Below are 14,542 nucleotides of genomic sequence, written 5' to 3'. Positions count from 1 at the left end.
AGAAGTAGAAGACGAACATGATGAGCATTACAAAGGAACACTGCGGATTGCGTTGTACAGAAATTGACAGTAACGCTGTAGTAATAAAATGTGATAAGGTTCATGTATCTGAGAAACAAATAAAAGAGGATTATCGAAGCAGGGAAGGCATCGTAAACATTCTGGCGCAGGCAAAGAACACATTTTTTCCATAAAAGATACCCAGTGGTGTCAAATATTGATTTGGAATTGATTAATAAATTCCCGAAAACGAATGTCTTAGTACGGCATTCCTTAGAATTTCCCCTTCTTCTTTGCAGCATGAAAATTTACTGCGACAGCCCACGCCATGTCCAGCTTGCAATTGTGTAGACAAATAGCCAAGGGCAGCCGGCGGTGCGAAGCGTGGGCGTCGCCAGCCGCCCGCTGAGCTAGACGAAACCGGCCTCATCTTGGGTGTGTCACCATCTTGTGTATTTGTGTGATGCTTTCCGCGTTACTCCATTGTTTCGTTGAACTCTGGGCTCTGCTGTGGATCACTGCAAACCGTAGGTGCTACTAAAGAATGTTAAAAATCAAGTGTACACAGAGGAAAATAGTGAAAAGGCACGAAAACATCTTAGTGACGGGAAAAAGTCTGTAGAAAACTCTTACTATAAGAATAAATACGATAGAGTAACGTACGGTTTTTAAAATTCGAAAGAAAAACAGAGGGGGAAAATTATAGTTTCAGACAAAACCTAGAATATGGAAAACAAGTGGTGTGATATTTACCTAGACCAGCACAAGGCAGAAAGATACGGAGAATGGCATCCTGTCATTCGAAACACTGATTATACAAAACATTAAGACGTTGCACAGCGTTTTGCATCCTTCCAGCAGACGTCACTGTTGTGCGATATAAATACACTAATGGCCATTAAAATTGCTACACCAGGAAGAAATGCAGATGATAAACGGGTATTCACTGGACAAATATATTATACTAGCACTGATATGTGATTACATTTTCGCGCAATTTGGGTGCATCGATCCTGAAAAATCAGTACCTAGAACAACCTCCTCTGGCCGTAATAACGGCATCGATACGCCTGCGAATTTAGTCAAACAGAGCTTGGACGGCGTGTACAGATACAGCTGCCCATGCAGCTTCAACACGATACCACAGTTCATCAAGAGTAGTGGCTGGCGTATTATGACGAGCCAGTTGCTCGGTCACCATTGACCAGACGTTTTCAATTGGTGAGAGATCTGGAGAATGTGCTGGCAAGGGCAGCAGTCGAACGTTTCCTGTTTCCAGTAAGGCCCGTACAGGACCTGCAACATGCGGTCGTGCATTATCCTGCTGAAATGTAGGGTTTCGCAGGGATCGAATGAAGGGTAGAGCCACGGGTCGTAACACATCTGAAATGTAACGTCCACTGTTCAAAGTGCCGTCAATGCGAACAAGAGGTGCCGGCCGGTGTGGCCGTGCGGTTAAAGGCGCTTCAGTCTGGAACCGCGTGACCGCTACGGTCGCAGGTTCGAATCCTGCCTCGGGCATGGATGTGTGTGATGTCCTTAGGTTAGTTAGGTTTAATTAGTTCTAAGTTCTAGGCGACTGATGACCTCAGAAGTTAAGTCGCATAGTGCTCAGAGCCATTTTTGAACAAGAGGTGACCGAGACGTGTAACCAATGGCACCCCATACCATCACGCCAGATGATACGCCAGTATGGCGATGACGAATACACGCTTCCAATGTGCGTTCACCGCGGTGTCGCCAAACACGGATGCAACCATCACGATGCTGTAAACAGAACCTGGATTCATCCGAAAAAATGACGTTTTGCCATTCGTGCACCCAGGTTCGTCGTTGAGTACACTATCGCAGGCGCTCCTGCCTGTGATGCAGCGTCAAGGGTAACCGCAGCCATGGTCTCCGAGCTGATAGTCCATGCTGCTGCAAACGTCGTCGAACTGTTCGTGCAGATGGTTGTTGTCTTGCAAACGTCCCCATCTGTTGACTCAGCGATCGAGACGTGGCTGCACGATCCGTTACAGCCTTGCGGATAAGATGCCTGTCATCTCGACTGCTAGTGATACGAGGCCGTTGGGATCCAGCACGGCGATCCCTATTACCCTCCTGAACCCACCGAGTCCATATTCTGCTAACAGTCATTGGATCTCGACCAACGCGAGCAGCAATGTCGCGATACGATAAACCGCAATCGCGATAGGCTACAATCCGACCTTTATCAAAGTCGGAAACGTGATGGTACGCATTTCTCCTCCTTACACGGGGCATCGCAACAACGTTTCACCAGGCAACGCCGGTCAACTGCTGTTTGTGTATGAGAAATCGGTTGGAAACTTTCCTCATGTCAGCACGTTGTAGTTGTCGCCACCGGCGTCAACCTTGTGTGAATGCTCTGAAAAGCCAATCATTTGCATATACAGCATCTTCTCCCTGTCGGTTAAATTTCGCGTCTGTAGCACGTAATCTTCGTGGTGTAGTAATTTTAATGGCTACTAGTGTATAACGGGCGATTGAAAGGTTTCCTTTCGAAGGCCGCACAGTCCAGAAGAGGTACGCTAACCAGGCAAAATTGCGGTGAGCGTGGAGGCAATCATCTCACCGGCGCACCAGATAGGAGATATTTGTTTGGCAAAAGACCTTGTCCAGTTGCGTGACGGAACCTTAACTGCCTGCTGCACATCCTCGACCGACAGAAATCGTCGATCTTCAAGGCTCTTTTTTAGGGGATTGAAGGCGTGGTAATCACATGGGAAGACATCAGGACGTGTGCTCTTTTGTCTCCCACTTGAGTTTGTATTACTTCTGCATTATGACAGTTGCAATACGGGGAAGTGCGTTGTCATGAAGCAGCAGCAATCCTTGTTGAACCATTCCACAGTCGTGGTTTTCAGCAGATGCACATTCTTTCTCCCGTGGGTGTCTACCGGTGCTTGTCTTTCCGCAGCCAAGAAAAGAATAACAGCATGTTGGTCTTGTTCATATACGTTGAAAATAACGTTTCCATAGGGCACTTTTCCGCATTTACCGCACACACATCGGAAAGCCATGAGTGCCACACTGATCTCTTGCCTAGATGTCGGTGTTTATATACCCGCACCAGAAGTGAGCTATGTTGCTGTACGCTGCAGCAACTTCCTTAAAAGGAAGCCGTGCGGGGGGTTAGCCGCCCGCGCGGTCTGAGGGGTCAACTTTTTATGTCACGGTCCTCGCGGCTCCCCCCCGTCGGGGGTTTGAGTCCTCGAAAATGGTTCAAATGGCCCTAAGCACTATGGGACTTAACATCTGAGGTCGTCAGAACTACTTAAACCTGACTAACCTTAGGACATCACACACATCCATGCCCGAGGCAGGATTCGAATCTGCGACTGCAGCAGCAGCACGGTTCCGGACTGAAACGCCTAGAACCGCTCGGGCACAACGGCAGGCTTCGAGACCTCCCTCGGCATGGCTGTGTGAGTTGTCCTTAGCGTAAGTTAGTTTAAGTTAGATTAAGTAGTGTGTAAGCTTAGAGGCCGATGATCTCAGCAGTTTGGTCCTATAAGACCTTACAACAAATTTCCTTAAAAGGAAGCTTTTTGATCGCCTCTTATACGTAACACCATTCACCCAAACTAAACATAGTTGAAGGGAGTATGCTTAGGGCAACAAGTTGAATTAATGTATTTTCAGAAGTGACTACTACCCATTCCATGGTCTTATATCTGCGTGCTTGTTTTATACTTCAAGTCGATGGGCGCTCTCAAACGCAAAATTTTCATATGTGACAAGAAAGTGTATGCTTGTTCATGTTGCAGGAGTTGGACATGGCGGTGAACTACAATGTCTCTTCCTGCGGACGGATCTGGACATTAGTTATAACCTGGATCCGAAATCAGAAGAGGATCAAGTACGAAGAAACATTCTGCGTCTCTGGACCAACTTCGCGAGATATGGGTATGTTTGTATTCCACATTCAAAACAGATTCAGGACCTAAATAAAATAACATATTACAACAAGCTAGGACTCACGGACTCGAAAATATACGTGATTACTAATGAAGGGTGATGTGTTGGGAAGGTAATTGACTTTATTCCAGTTGTGAAAGTTAATTTATTTGCTAAACAAAGTCATCCATAGGCATTTACTCTACTTGTTGCCTTGTTACTCGCAACAATACCTTTAAAATGAGTGGTAACCTCACTCACTCAAGTCTTAAAATGAATTAGTTCAACCCTAGGAAGCATAGCTGCATCTCTTTGCATGTAGTAAGCCGCATGTCTTTCTCAAGACACCATTGTGATTTTCCCGCTTGCTATATAAGGAACACGTAATATGTGCTGTTTGACACTTTCGCGACTTAGTAACTGCTTCAATGGTCCGCGGGTGTCACGTCGGATAATGTGGAAGCTGCGCAATATTTCGACGAGACAGCTGCTCGTCATCTTCAGGTGCTTATTGACATGTTGCTGCAATGGCTCGCCAAAATATACGCTGATACTTTAGATAAGCGTAGGCGTCTAGGTGTGGGGCTATAACGTCATCGTAGACGAAACATAGAGTACAACGACATGCAGTGCCTCCTGCCAGAGAAACGGGCCACGATCCTCGCATTCGCGACGCGGGAAAAGTGCGGCCCATAGGTAGCGGCCCAGCGCGCACACCGGCTGTGTGCTGGCGCCCAGTGTAAGTGTGCGGACTTTCATTTTCCGTCTGTGGTGTCTCGGATTCGTTCGCCAGTGCTAGTTCCCATGCCTTGCTGAGTTGAAATTCCGTGCCTCTATTGATCAGGTATTTATACGTATTTCGACTGCTTCTTTAATGATGCATCTCTAACCAGCTGACGTGTTAGAGAGTTTCGATGTGGTCTCTTTGTTCACACGAGTGCCTTTGGTGGATTCATTACAATTTACAGGAAATATGTTGGAGGAGGACATCTTACAATTATTCAAACATGTGCTTACCTCGACATATTTTTTATTTAATGAACAATATTTTCAGCAGACTGACGGTGTTGCTATGGGTAGCCCTTTGTCTCCCATAGTGGCTAACCTTTTTATGGAAGACTTCGGGGAAAAAGCACTTCAGTCAGCGGCGTTGAAACCTAAATGTTTCCGGAGATACGCGGACAAAACTTTTGTAGTTTGGCTACGCGGAGAAGCAACGCTTCCTACATTTCTGGAACACCTTAACTCCCTCCATCCCAACATTTGCTTCACCTTGGAAGTGGACAAAAATGGAGATCTTCCGTTCCTAGATGCCTTGGTGTGCAGAAAAGAAGATGGTTCCTTGGGTCAGAGTGTGTTTCGTAGACCGATTCACACTGACCTATATCTATGAGGTACGAGCAGCCATCACCGATCTCAACGCAGTGGCGTGTTACGGACTCTTGTTCGTAGGACCGGAATTATCTCAGATGGAGGGAACTTATCAGTAGAACTTAGCCACCTTCGCTCTGTGTTTTAAAAAACAGACACTCGGATAAACAGATCCGTAATGCATTTAAACTTGTGCATACTATAGCTCAAGAACAGTCAGAAGAAAAGGAGAACTCCACGGGGATGGTTTTTGTACCGTATATTCGTGGCATGTCCTTTACGATTGGCAGGCTTTCAAAAAACATGAATTAAAATGTGTCTTCCGCCCTCCAGCAAGAGTGCAGGCTTTGATAGGTTCTGTTAAAGACAGCCTAGGTCTAAGGAGACCAAAGATATGTAAAATTCCGTGTCAGTGTGGGAAATCCTACATTGGCCAGACGTGTCGCACTCTTAAGGATAGATGCGCTGAACACAGACGTCACACCAGACTGGGCAAGCCAGAAAATAAAGACACGGGATTTCAACTCACCAAGGCATGGGAACCAGTTCTGGCGGTACTATCTTCGGCCGGAGACAAATGAATCCGACTCACCGGAGACGGAGAATCAAAGTCCGCACACTTAAACTGGGCGCCAACACTCTGACCGCACGCGCGCTGGGCCGTGAATGTGAACATGTTTTTCCCTCGTCTTTCCATTAATTTGGGCGAGGGTACTTAACTACATCTGCTACTCTCTCGTCTAAATGTATCATGAGTGACACAATGGCTAGCCGAATACTAAACGACAATATTGAATGGAAACAATAGAACTTTGGTACCATGTGGTCAACATGCAAATGGTTGTAGTGATGCCATGCTCTGAGATTAAGAAGCGGAAACATATTTGTATTACCTTATATTGAGGTACAGTAACTTACAGTGCTTTAGGTTGTGCAAATAGGTTGGTAGAGTTAGCACCACAGCGAAATATAATCAAAGTAGAATATAGAAGGGTTATCATAAGTGCAATAAGAAATTGAAATTAAAAGGTATAAGCTACAAGAAGTGGATAAGAGTAAGGAGGAAATTTGGGAAAAGATTTTGCTGTGAACAAGGAAATTAAAAATAGTGTTACAGGTATTGAAAGAGAGTCAGAACATCATGGCATGTTTTAAAAAGAATAAAAAATTGTTTCATAGAAATTAAATAACATTTTCAGCATCTTAGGAAAAAAAGACGATAGGATTTTCTAAACCAAGCTTCTACAGTACCTGAAAGGTTGACAGTCAATATGGATTGCCAGTTTATAATTGTTGTGTCTTAGTCATCAGTCTTCTGACTGGTTGGATGCAGCCCACCAAGAATTCCTCTCCTGTGCCAACTTTTTCATCTCAGGGTAGTACTTGCAACTTACGAGTATTGGGACAAAGCTACTTCTGAGCAATTTTATTTGTGCAGTCTGCACACATTCAGGGTCCAGAAAACATTCAGGAGCAAATTGTACGTCTGTTGTCATGCTAATTGAAGCCACCCAATGCCCTATTTACGGATAACAGTACTAAATACCACAGATTGTAGAAGGCAAGTTGGCGTCCCTTGAATTTCCGCTCTCTTTCAAGTGACTACTTCCTGTTGTGGCACCTGCACCTCAAATCTGTACACCAAGCTGACGCGCCTACCCACCTGACCGAACTCCATTTTTTTCTCGCAGCCTGTGAACAATGAGTTGTCGGTGGCAGTCCTTTGATTGGGAAATTCCTGATTCGCTTCCTGTCTCTGTCCCTTTCAAGTAGTTACTACCAGTTTGTGTGAAAACATGCAAGGAGCCGCACGGGGAAGCCGTGCGGTCTGGGGCCTTGCCACGGTTCGCGCGCCTCCCCCCCCCCCCCCCCCCCGTCTGATGTTCGAATCGTCCATTGGGCATGGGTGTGTGTGTGTTGTCCTTACCGTAACTTAGTTTAGTTTAGATTAAGTACTGTGTAAGCCTAGGGACCGATGACCTCAGCACTTTGATCCAATGGAACTTACCACAAATTTCCAAATTACATGTATGGACCAATGTGTCCAAATACGCAGACAAATGTTTTCATTGCTCTTCAGAATACAGTGTTCCTATTGGCTAATAATTGGCACAATGGGAGAGCTAACGAGTTGCGATATCAACAATGGCAGGAAATAGTCCATTTGCACTACCCAATCAAATTAATTGTTTAACAGTTTACAGGAGTCAAACAGTTTACTTACATCACTCACCACCGCCTTACGAAGATTCTTCTTCAACTTAAAAAAAAAAAAAAAAATATTTTAAATGCTTGGGAATCACATGCAAACATTTTGCAAATCAAGTAATTAAATTTCCTCCAAAAATAGACCGTAGCGCTAAATACAGGGTGAGTCACGAGGAAAGGTACATGCTTCGAGGAGTGATACTAGTGGTGATTCTGACCAAAAAAACTCCTAATAAACATATGCCCTTTTCTTAACCGTTTCCGAGTAAACCAATATATATATATATATATATATATATATATATATATATATATATATATATATATACATATATATATATATATATACGCGCATAAGCACAATTAAAAACTGGTGGAAAAACAATAAATAGGAAATTGACAAATCTATACTCAAAGGAGCCGCACTCCATCTTAACACCCTAAAAATGGCAACCTAATGCCTACCTAGAGTAACAAATTAAGAATAGTATGCTTATAGATTGACTAGAATAATGGAATAAATAACACATACACGGCTTGTGACGGCCGACAAACTGTGTTGGGCTGTTGAGCAGTGATTAAACTAGCCACAACAAACGCTAACCAGGTTAGCGGCGTACTTAAAGACAACCGTCGAGCAAGGACCCTGGTCAGAAGGTAATCAAAACTAGCAGGATTCCCTTGCACGGCAGACGTGCCAACACATCCGTTCATACCCCAGAATCAACTAGCGCAACATGATCATTGACACATTTCAAAAATGGTACAAATGGCTCTGAGCACTATGGGACTTAACTGCTGAGGTCATCAGTGCCCTACAACTTAGAATACTTAAATCTAACTGACCTAAGGGCATCACACACATCCATGCCTGAGGCAGGATTCGAACCTGCGACCGTAGCGCTCGCACGGCTTTAGACTGAAGCGCCTAGAACCGCTCGGCAACCCGGGCCTGCTGACACATTTCAGATAATATTTTGAAACAACATACTTAAATACCTTTGTTTACCAAAAGCCTTAATTAGTTAACAGGTTAGGCTCTGTTATTGAAGCCACGCAAATGAGGTAGCAAGTTAAGGTCTACAATTCTACTTTGCCATTTAACACGCGTCGTGACGAGGAAAGGGAAGAAATCAGCTAATTAACTGGAAGTCACTACTTGGATCTAGTATTTGACGATACCCTCAAAATCAGCAGACAAAGGTGAGAGTCACGTTTACACTCGCAAACAGCACACGCAGAACACGAGCATAAGATGAACATTAAATAAACTGCTCCTTGTTCAGTAATTTACACACCGACGAAACAAATAATCTTCGCCGAATTACTGTACACGCCAAAATGCCCAGTTGCTTGCAAATAACGCAAAATTATGGTCAAAACGTCTTATTTTAAGTCCGACGACGTCCGTAGGATAGGATGGACAACCAGCCTTCATCCCCTTTGATCCTTCTGCGACGAAGACAGTAACATTGGATGCTATCACGGCCTTAACCATCCATCACACCTGACACACGAGTCACTCAAAACATCAACAAAACGGCGTGGCCTCCTGTACGCTCCCAGACGTCCGCAATTAGAGTTCTTCCTCCATATCGACGCTCTCCCGCAAACACAGCAGGCAGCCGGCCGCAGCAACGTCACAGCGTCCTCTGGCTAGGATAAGAAAACAACAGAGCGCGATGCGCGAATTTTAAAAGGAACGCCCTATAGACAAGGAGGAAACGCAGAGAACCAGCCGTGACATTTCGTCACGGCTCACGCTACTGTGGAAACGAATTTTCAGCGACGTTCCTCAGTCAGTGTGTGGTGCGGTGTCTTACTGGGACACGGTATCTAGAGTTGCTTCAAAATGTGTTACCACAATACGTGGAGGACATCCCTTTGGCAACACGAGCTCGTATGTACTTTCAGCATGACGGAGCTCCTACACATTCCGTACCCCCAGTGACACAGTATCTCAACGCAACGTATCCTGGTCGTTGGATCGGTCCCCGTCGAGTCATTGCTTGGCCACCGAGGTCACCTGATCTTACCCCATTGGATTACTGTTTGTGGGGGTGTGGAAGAGCGACGTCTACAAGCGCAGAGTGGACACAATATTGGAACTTCTCGCTCGTATTTTACATGCTTGTGCCCAGGTAAGAATGCAAAACTGAGCTCCGATCGGCGACGCACCTTTATACAAGAGCAGCAACATGCATTGAAGTTGATGGTGGACTGTTTGAAAATTTTCTGTGAGGAAAAGTACACAATTAAACAAACCATAACATAACAGTATCTTAATTTACTGTCACCGCACCTTTCCCGTTCCTAGCTGTTTTAATTGGTTTACCTGGAGACGGTTAAGAAAAGGGCACATGTTTATTAGAAGTTTTTTGTTCAGATTTACCAGTAGTATCACCCGTCAAAGCATGTACCTTTCCTCCTGACTCACCCTGTATATCGGAGTCTTTATGCACCAACGTTTGAGAACAAAAGCAACCTCCTCCACAACAACATTTCCACATTGCACTAAACATATCCAGCGAAAAAGACTTCCGATGGCGCACACTGCCAGGGAGTCGCGGCCGTACCTGTGTCGGCCACCTCCGCAGTAAAAAATCCAGTTCACCCAATCCAAAAGGGAGATGTTGTTAACACACCTTGAATTTCTCACACAATATGCAGGTTCTTACGTTTTATTTGAGCTACTTTAGAGGACAGGATAAATCAGAATATACACTCATTTTCACATAATTAAGTATCGTTACTTGTGAAAATCCTGTACAACAGTAGGGCATAGGCAATTTTCACTCAAAAAAAAAAAAAAAAAAAAAAAAAAAAAAAAAAAAAAAAACGAAAAAAGTGTTTTTATCAGCTTAGTATTGGTTACGTCCTTCATGACAGGACTAGAGAATTAACCTCATTTTTGGCTCATGGCGGAGAGCTAAGAGTGTGTTTTACCTCTGTCGTAGAATGCCTCCTCAATTTTGAACTCTCTTAAAGTTTTCAAGGTAGGAATGTCGAAAAAACCTTCTGAAATTAAAAGCAGGCGTGCTAATAGGAATAGGAATAGGAATTCCACTGTTAAATGCAAGGGAGAGAGCGGATAGGTGGAAAGAGTACAATGAAAAGGCCTCTATGAGAGGGAAGATTTATCAGATGTGTTAGAAGAAGAAGCACGAGTCGATTTAGAAGAGATACGGGATCCAGTATTACAATCAGAATTTAAGATCAAATAAGCCAGAATGGATAGAAACATCATTAACATTTCTAAAGTCATTATGGGAAGTGGGAACAAAACAACTATTCATGTTGGTGTGTAGAATGTATGAGTCTGGCGAAATTCCATATGACTTCTGGAAACATATCATCCACACAATTCCGAAAACTGCTGGAGCTGACAAGTGCATATAAGTCGCTTGCAAGAATAATATGTAGAAGAATGGAAACGAAAATCGGGATGACGATCAGTTCGGCTTCAGGGAAGGTAAAGGCATCAGAAAGGCAATTCTGACGTTGCGGTTGATAAAGAAATCAAGGCTAAAGAAAAATCAAGACACGTTTATAGGATCTCTGGCCCTGAAAAAAGTGTTGGACAATGTAAAATGGTGCAAGATGTTAGAAATTCTGAGAAAAATTGGGCAGATGTATAATGTACAACATGTACTAAAGCAAAGAGGGAATAATAAGAGCCGGCCGCTGGTGGCCGAGCGGTTCTGGCGCTACAGTCTGGAACCGCGCGACCGCTACGGTCGCAGGTTCGAATCCTGCCTCGGGCATGGATGTGTGTGTTGTCCTTAGGTTAGTTAGGTTTAAGTAGTTCTAAGTTCTAGGGGACTTATGACCTCAGCAGTTGAGTCCCATAGTGCTCAGAGCCATTTGAACCATTTTTTGGAATAATAAGAGTGGGCGACCAAGAACAAAGTGCTCGGATTAAAAAAGGTGTAAGACAGGGACGTAGTCTTTCGCCCTTACTATTCAATCTGTACATCAAAGAACCAGTGATGGAAATAAAAGAAAGGTTCAGCAGTGGAATTAAAATTCAAGTTGATTGGATATCAATGATACGATTTGCCGATAACATTGGTATCCTGAGTGAAAGTGAAGAAGAATTACATGACCTGCTGAACGGAATGAACAGTTTAATGAGTACAGAATATGGATTGAGAGTAAATCGAAGAAACACAAAAGTAATGAGAAGTAGCAGAAGTGAGAACAGTGAGAAACTTAACATCAGGATTAACGGTCACGAAGTAGATAAAGTTAAGGAATTAAACTACCTAGGCAGCAAAATGGATCGAGGAGGACATCAAAAGCATACTAGCACTGGCAAAAAGGGCATTCTTGGCCAAGAGAATTCTACTAGTATGAAACATAGGCCTTAATTTCAGGAAGAAATTTCTTACAATGTTTGTTTGGAGCACAGCATTGTATGGTACTTAATCATGAACTGTGGGAAAATCGGAACAGTAGAGAATCGAAGCATTTTAGATGTGCTGTCACTGACGAATGTTGAAAATTAGGTGGACTGTAGGGTAAGGAATGAGGAGGTTTTTTTACTGAATTGGAGATGATGATGTTTGCTTTGTGGGGCGCTCATCTGCGCGGTCATCACCGCCCGTACAAACTCCCAATTTTTTCACAGTCCAATTTTTTTGACAGTTCAATTTAGCCACTGTCACTAATGATGAGAATCACACAAACACCCAGTCCCCGGGCGCAGAAAATCCCTAACCCGGCCGGGAATCGAACCCAGGACCCCGTGATCGAGATTAGCAACGCTAGCCACTAGACCACGAGCTGCGGACAGAATTGGAGAGGAAAAGTATACGTGAAAAACATTAGCAGGTAGAAGGGACAGGGTGACAGGACATCTGTTACGACATCAGGGAATGACTTCCAGGGTAGTAGAGGGAGCTGTGGAAGTCGAAAACTGTACAGCAATTAATTGAGGATTTATTTTGCAAGTGCTACTCTGCGATGAAGAGGTTGGCACACGAGAGGAATTCGTGGTGGGCCACATCAAACATATCAGAAGACAGGTGACTCAAAAAGAGCCAAATACTAAATTGAGTAATATAGCTGATTTTATAATGACGGTCATCTCTTCCTGTGTAGATGGGAGATTGAAATTTCGTTAAAACACCTCGCCCGAAAGAAAAAAAGCATGATAAAAGAATGATTACCGCTCCAACTCGCAAATGCTATCCATGGTACTATCGTCCTCGCTTCCACCCTCCCAGTGGCGCTTCATTGATATGAAATTGATTGACTAAATAACTGAATTGATCAGGAGAGTCTATTTGCATGGTGAGTAATTTTTTTCCTACAGTCGGATTAAACTCGCTAGATAACCTTTACAGATGCTTCTGTGGTATCTCTGGGGGATTCCCTGAGGCTAGATAGTTACTTCCTCCAGTACCAAAGTCGGAGGTAACTATTGTCAAATAGCTCAAGGTATCTCATGCAAATCACATCCCTCCTGTCGGATGCCTTGTCAGGTTGGTGGAAGCAAGTCACTTCGAATTTCGGTATACTGTTCCTGAAATAATCTTCCTGAGATCTGTCAGTCTATGGGGGTAGTAGGATGTTTCACCCTCTTCTCCATCACCGCGACGCCTCCATCCCCGTCCCCGTCATCGCCGCTGGCCTGCATGCGAACCACAACTACCGCCACAGCCGCCAAAAGTGTGTGAGCCTGCAGACCTAGGTTTCCCTCAAAATACAGCCCTGTAGAAGCTTTCCTATTGACTCCTCCCAAATTAATATCTGGATTCTTCGGCAACTCAAATGGGAATCAGCGGAGGAAAAACAGATGTTCCTCTTGAGGAACACAATTGAAAAAATTTAGAGAACCGACATTTTAAGTTGAGTGCAGAAGGATTCTGCTGCCACCAACACACATTTCGCGTAAGGACCACGACGATAAGATCCGAGAAATTAGCACTCTTGCGGAGGCATATAGATAGCCTTTTTCCCTCGCTCTATTTGAAATCGGAGTAGGAAAGGTTCAAAATGGTTCAAATGGCTCTGAGCACTATGGGACTCAACTTCTGAGGTCATTAGTCCCTTAGAACTTAGAACTAGTTAAACTTAACTAACCTAAGGACATCACAAACATCCATGCCCGAGGCAGGATTCGAACCTGCGACCGTAGCGGTTTTGCGGTTCCAGACTGCAGCGCCTTTAACCGCACGGCCACTCCGGCCGGCTGTAGGAAAGGAAATGACTAGTAGGGGTACAGGATAGCCTCCGTCACACACCCTAGGATGGCTAGCAAAGTAAGCATACAGAAGTCATTGTAAATATAGCGTACTTAAACACGTTACTCCATCCATTTATGGGCTTACAAAACCCACGAAAGAATGTTGTCTCCTATTTGTCGAGAAAACAAAAGACGGAACTCCTGCAGATCGATAAAAATCTTCTTGTTATCCCCTAATTTATCACATTAGTCATTTCGTGAGATGTGAGTGAGAGGTTGTAATGTTTGCCCACAGCACTTAGAAGAAGCAGTATAGAGTCACCTTTCAACTACCCTGTGGTCATAGTACCGCTTACCTGCCATATTCTCACGAATCTTCCAGTCTTCGATATACAGCACCTAAATCCAACTGATTTCGACAAGTAAAAGGCATCCGCCTCCAAGTCACAGAACCGTGCTAATTCTCGCAAAATTCCATCACATTCTGATAACACTGTTTCATTAGTTAGAAGGCTGTCAAGTCCTCTTGCCATCACTGACTAGGTAGAAAGCTATCACAATGAGGGAGATGGCACACTTACATACAGGTAGAAAGTCGCTACACTGTACAGCGCGGGGTAGCCGTGCGGTCTAGGCGTCTTGCCACGGTTCGCGCGGCTCCCCCGTCGGAGGTTCGAGTCCTCTCTCGGGCATGGGTGTGTGTGTTGTCCTTGGCGTAAGTTAGTTTAAGTTAGATTAAGTACTGCGTAAGCCTAGGGACCGATGACCTCAGCAATTTGGTCCCATAGGAACTTACTACAAATTTCCAAATTTTCACTACAATGCAGAGTATACAAGGACTGCGCGAATAAA

General features: G+C 44.3%; 1 protein-coding gene across 1 annotated transcript in view; it reads left to right on the top strand.

The window, feature by feature from the left end:
- LOC126251825 (acetylcholinesterase-like) overlaps positions 1 to 14,542 on the top strand; it is a 132,990-nt gene that overhangs the window by 106,414 nt on the left and 12,034 nt on the right. Inside the window, exon 9 of the mRNA XM_049952487.1 lies at positions 3,792 to 3,930. Coding sequence (XP_049808444.1) covers positions 3,792 to 3,930 — 139 coding nt within the window. The remainder of the gene's footprint in view (positions 1 to 3,791; positions 3,931 to 14,542) is intronic.

The sequence above is a fragment of the Schistocerca nitens genome, chromosome 4 (genome assembly GCF_023898315.1).
Source record: "Schistocerca nitens isolate TAMUIC-IGC-003100 chromosome 4, iqSchNite1.1, whole genome shotgun sequence".
Lineage (NCBI taxonomy): Eukaryota > Metazoa > Arthropoda > Insecta > Orthoptera > Acrididae > Schistocerca > Schistocerca nitens.
This window is presented reverse-complemented; position numbering and strand designations above follow the sequence as displayed.